Genomic DNA, 6,000 nt, shown 5'->3' on the forward strand with positions numbered 1-6,000 from the left:
ATCTACCTTACCAGTATGAAGGTTAGCTCACCATGCTCACCAGTAAGAAAGATGCCTGCCTACCCACTTATGCAGAATCCACTTATTATTGCCACCATACTACAAAAGCCACTGAAGGGGCACTGATCAGACTAGAGCACAAGAATCAACCTTCATGGCAAGGGCCTTTTCTTGGACAGACATTTATTCCAAAGATGGAAGTATGCAACCCAGAACTCCTTCAGACCTCCCCACCCAAGCAGCATATCATTCAGCATACCCAACTTCAACTCTAGCCTTCACATCCACCTTAATAGGAGGTTGCTGCATAGCCTCACTTAAACCACAAGCTAAGGTGGAAACAAGGGAAAACCCACAGGAACATAAACATCCAAGAGTACTTACTCAACTCAAATACATCATTAAAAGATAATCTTCATTCATTTTGAGGCAATTTCTCCTTAATACAGATCGCCCTCCCTACTTGACCAAGCAGGTTTTTAGAGTTCCATACTGCCTTGGCAGGAGAAAAGAGGCTGTATACAAGCCCTCAGATAAAGAATTTGGATTATGACTGTTCACGTTTCTAGACTTTCATCCTTTCTTGCTCTCTTCCTCAATTTCACCTATAAAATGTTCTGATAGAGAAAATTCAGATGAACTAGTTCACAATCTAATGTCCCCAGAGGCATTCTGCAAGTCCTTCTTCTCTTCAAAACTAATAAGAATTTAAGGAGCTTATACCACCACCTTAGACATCAGACCCCACTCTAGTTTGTATTTTCCAAAACTATTGCCACTAAAAACAATTAATCCTATTCTAGGATAACTGTAAAACAGAAGAGAGATTTGGTGGTCTAGGTTATGGCTTCAACTAAATAGAATGAGTCAAAAAGGAGATGGAAAACAAAGATAATTTAGGACATGACAGTAGATAAGTGAAGAGTGTAAGAACTGCTATACTGGGTCAGACCAGAGATCTATCCAGCCCAGTACCAGGTCCCCAACTGTGGCATGTACTGGGTTATTTACAGCAGGGATAGGTAAACTGTAGCAGTGGTGTCATAAGTGGCATCAGCAGCCTGTGTGTGGTATGTGACAGACTGGGGAGGGGACAGGCAGCCCACAGCAGATAAGCCAGGGAGCAGGAAGCAGAGCAGCAGACTAGGCAGAGAGAAGAAAGATAAGCAGCAGATCAGATAAGGGAAGAGAATCTGAATGGTGCTCAAGGAGGATGCAGGGCTTATCTGTAGCATGCCTGCCAAAAAGCTTGCCTTCCCCCTCTCCCCCTGCTTTTACAAGAAGAGTATAAAAGAACAGGGCATGTGTGAATTCATCCATCCTCAGTCATAACCTGCCAGTCACCATTAGTACACAACACACCTCACATAGGTCCACCAGGGGCTGTTAAATCTCGCATAGATTTGCCTAATCCATTTTTCACCTGGTTATACTATTAGCCTCTGAAATATCCTGGGGCAATGAGTTCCACAAGGTAATTATGCATAACGTGCATCTCACTTACTCAGTTCTTTTTGTTAGAAACCTGCTGCCTGATAAAAGAACTAGGAGGCACCCAGTAACTTTACTGAGACATAATAAAACAGTTCCCTATTCATTAATACTATGGGAAAGTGATTTCATTGACTTCCATCATATCCCCTTTCATCTCTTCCAAGCTGATGAGATCTAGCCTTTACAATCTCTCATAGCACAAAAGCAGTTTTATACCCCGATCATCTTTGTTGCCCTTCTCTGCACCTTTCCTAGTTCAGGTATATCCTTTTGAGATGGAGTGACCAGAACTGCAAGCAGCAGTCAAAATGTGACTGTACTACATTTTATGTAAGAACATTTTCCATTTCTTCATATAGATTCCTAATGATTCTTAATATTTTTAATTTGCCTTTTTGACTACCAGTGCACAGTGAGCCCATGTTTTTAGAGAAATTTCCACAGGGACATCAAAATCTTTCCTGAGTAGTAGTAACTAATATAGAAGCCATCACTGGGACATATAGTTTGGCTTATTTTTTCCTCTTAGGCATATCAGCATTGAAATGATCCCTGCTACTTTATTACCCTCAGTTTTGAGAGATTTTCCTGCAACTCTTCACCATTAGCCTTAGTTTTGATCATCAAGAACAAAGTTGTATCACCTACAAACTTTGCCACTTAACTACCCCCCCTTTTCCAGATCATTTCTGAACGTGCAGAACCTGAACAGCACAGGTCCCAGCACAGCTCTCTGAAGGACATCACTGTTTACCTTCCTCTCCATTCTGAAAAGTCACCATTTAATCCTACACTTCATTTCCTATCCTTTAACTAGTTTTCAGTATGTGAAAAGGCCTTCCCCTTCTGATCCCAGGACAGCCTACTTTCTTTCAGCGCTTTTTGCAAGAGACTGTCACAGCAGCTTTTTGCAAATCCACATATACTGTAACAACTGTATCCTCCTTTCTTTACATCAATAATGCTCATTGGAGTCACTACTCAGAAAGCAGTTGCAAAAAGTTTAATAATTTACTTTGCAACTTTCCATAGCTGAATCAAGTATGATGTATATTAAAGAAGAATCAGTAACCTGGAAAAAAGCTCTGCTACAGAAACAGTTATCTAAGCATGGTGGAAAGGCCGTGCCCCTCATAGAGGTCAGTGGAATAATTCACACTGACTTCAGTCAAAACAAGGGACTTTAAGGCTAGTTGGCAATGAGAAAGATGTAAAAGTAACAATTTATTTTGTAGTCTCAGCAAAAACACAAATTTGCATGTGTTATAGTTAACTTAAAGTTTTTGAACCGATTTATCCTAAATGGATTAGGCAAGTAATCAAGTTTGAATCAGGTTTAGGTAACATGAGCTAGCAGGAATTTAAATTATAAATGACATGTAAAAAAAAAAAATGTAAAGGCATTACACCTTCATCTATGTTAGGAAGGATGGCCAAGTCTGGGTCAGTTTCAAATTTAAATTTTTTAATCTGGGAGACTGTTTTAAAAGGACACTGTTAATATTCCAGTAGCTTATCTGATATCTATTCATTTTAGAGACTATAATTCATATTTCCAATTTAATTCACTACAGAGCAATCCTACTCTCACAGATTCTGTACAAGAGGCAGTAAGGAGTAAGGTTTTTAACATAGATCACCGTTCTTCCTAAAAAGAATCAACTATCCTGAAAATTGTAATTGTCACCTGGTTTTCCTACCTCCACAGACAAAGCAAAGAAATGCCAATATGAATATTAAAGACTTCCAACCCACCAAATATCCAGATACATTCACAGGGAAAATATTCCAAATTGACAAACTATTTTAAGGAGGCAGACTGGGAAACTCTATTGAAGAAGATTATTTTTAAAAAAGGAAAAAACTTTAAAACATATATAAAACTATCATCTCTTCTGTAGCCCTTATCAAACTGGTAAAATTGCTGACAAGCTCGTAAATACAAATTCCATTACAACCCTCTTGTATGTTTTACAGTGTTGTTTGGAGGAAAACAGGCATCTAGTACAATGTTTATTCTTACGCATCAAAACCCCTAAGTTAGACACCCAATGAGCAGACATAGGAGCATTTTCAACAGCATGTAATGAAGTGAGCTCAGGCTCACAAAAGCTCATACTATGCATGTCTTATTTAGTTGAAAATGCTGAAGGCAGGGTAGATTTGCATCCTTAACTCCCATTTTACCCACCCACAAATGTAAATACCATTTTACTGAAGAGATACTGAAGAACTATTAAAAACAGCAAATAAAGTGTATAAACTTTAAAGCTGGCACACAAAAGTTCCCTGGTCTAAACCCATTGGATTTTTCTTCACTTTTAAGAAAGACCAATTAAAAAAAAAGAGATTAGCAAGGGTCACATGTACTGTAATTGGGCTACATGAAAGCCTGCTCCAAGTAAAACAGCTGCAGAAGTCTGCAGCTATTCCCTATACAGAACAAACAGAAGTCTAGATTATATGGATGGCAGGATGAACAGAGGCGGCTGCTGCCAGTGATCCATGGACAACACATCCTCCCTATAGAAAGGAAAGTAGTAGAGCTAGCAACTGTTTCACATGAGTGAGAAATATTACCGTTCAAACACCAGATACTCTTCAGGAACTTAAAAAAAGAGCAGTTGATAATTAAGTCTTGAAATTCACAAATGTGGCTGAAAACCCCTCAAACAAGCGGGTCTGATGCCATAGGTATGAAGGCAAACAAGTGCACATACCCATTTCACAGAAACTAGCAATAGATAGGATCCAGCAAGTCCCCAGCCACTGACAACCGAGCCTCAGCTCCTGGTTGTGCTTAGCGAGGAGCGGTTGGGTCACTCTCCAGGGACCTTGGAGACGCAGGCAGCATTTCCACAAGCCTCCCATCATGACCTTGGGCAAGTCGCCAGCTCTCCTTGTGCCTCGGCTCCCCACCCCTAGCACAGGGGCCGGGAGGTCCCAAAGGCTGTGGGGATTACACACCCCTCTTTACCTACGCCGACATCACTGCCTCTGCCCACGTCCAGCAGTGCAATCATCTACTCGCCCAGGGAGAGGAGCCAGCCTGGGGCTCACGCACTCGCAGGGCACAAGCAAGAGGTGCCCACAGCCCCGGCCGCGATCAGAGGACGGCCCACACCGGTCGAGCCCGGCCAGGCCCCGCACAACGACACTGGCCAGCGCCAGGGGCACCTGGCAGCAGAGGCCCCGCCGCGCGGGCGCAGCCCGGCCTGACGCAGCGCATCCCCCGGGGTACAGCTGCGGGCGCAGGCCCCCACCCCGGAGCAGCCCCGGCCCGGCGGTACCTTGCGGACCCCCTTGTAGATGTAGAAGTAGAGCTCCCGGCCCACATTGAAGCAGAGCCGGTCGCCGTTGCCGCTCTGGTCGTTGACGTTGACGAAGGAGACGCGGACCGGGTTGGAGCCCTGCGAGTTGAAGGGCACGCGGTTGGGCCGGCTGTACTCCGAGTGGCTCAGCAACTTGTACACCCCCTCCCGGGTGGTGAACTGGGTCTTAATCTCGTTCATCTCCTTCCCTCCTCCCTCCGCCGCCATCTTGAAAAGGAGCATTCATCCTGCCCCAGTGCCCGGATGTAGCCCCACTGCGCAGGCGCCGCCGCTCGTTCGCTCTGCCCGGGGGCGTCCGCGCAGGCGCCGTGCGGGGGGAGGAGCCGCTCGCCTGTTTACGGCGCCACTGCGCATGAGCGGGCGGGGCTGCTGCCTGCTTAGCCCCAGCCGCGGAGGGGGGCGGGGCCTCTCCTCGTGGAAAGGGTGGGAATAGAGGGGGGAAGGGTAGCTGCCCAGCGCATGCGCAGAGGCGCAGTAAACAGGCCACCGTGCTCAGGCCCACGTGCCTCCCCAAAGGTGATTTAAAAAAAACGATTTAAAAAGAAATCTTATTTTTTTTTATTTAAAACAGATTTTTTTTAATTTAATCATTTTTTAGTTAAGATGCTTTTTAAAAAATAATAAACGTAGTTTTAATTTACATTAAAGCTCGACGGTATCATGGAATTGGGATTATAACAAAGTTACATACTATTTGAGACAATATATTCATGAAACCTTTTTAGAAGTTTTATAAATGGGTCACAGCAGGCCATGGGCTATATATTAGGGGCCCAAACTTACTGGGTTCCCAGAGGCTAGTCTATAGATTAGTCAAGATTCAAGGAAACCACTCTACCCAATGGGACTCAGTGCTCAGTCTAGAAGATCCCATTAAACAGTTCTGTGATGCATAGTTTCAGTTCTTAAACTTGCCACAGGCAATGACCTGGTGAGGGAACTGCAGGTGTTTGACTACCTATGTATTAGTGACCATCGTCTGCTGGAATTTACTATCCGGCGCAAGGTGGTGAAAGCAAGCAGTAAGGCAAAAGTCCTTGACTTCAGGAGTGATGACTCCAATGAGCTAAGGAGATTAGTAAGAGAGACATTGGGGACTTGGAGCTTCAATGAGATGGGAGTCCAGGACGGGTGGTTCTTCCTTAAGGAGACGATAATCCAAGCTCAGAAGGAG

The 6,000-nt window shown here is 44.1% G+C and overlaps 1 protein-coding gene across 11 annotated transcripts in view; it reads right to left on the bottom strand.

Moving 5' to 3' along the window:
* Positions 1-5,082, bottom strand: part of WDR20 (WD repeat domain 20) — a 78,298-nt gene extending 73,216 nt beyond the window's left edge. For 6 of the 11 annotated variants that reach the window (XR_002097612.1, XR_002097610.1, XR_002097611.1 and 3 more), the window contains exon 1: positions 4,785-5,076. Coding sequence is in view for 7 of the 11 variants with exons in the window: in XM_019518545.1 (XP_019374090.1) it covers positions 4,785-5,048 (264 nt within the window). In the remaining 4 variants the exon portion in view is untranslated. Of the gene's footprint in view, positions 1-4,784 lie in introns of all 11 variants that reach the window. The other 5 variants (XR_002097613.1, XM_019518547.1, XM_019518543.1 and 2 more) reach the window with 3 other exon arrangements.
* Between the last annotated feature and the right edge of the window lie 918 nt (positions 5,083-6,000).

This window comes from Gavialis gangeticus, unplaced genomic scaffold (assembly GCF_001723915.1).
Source record: "Gavialis gangeticus isolate Ggan-Ray unplaced genomic scaffold, GavGan_comp1, whole genome shotgun sequence".
Lineage (NCBI taxonomy): Eukaryota > Metazoa > Chordata > Crocodylia > Gavialidae > Gavialis > Gavialis gangeticus.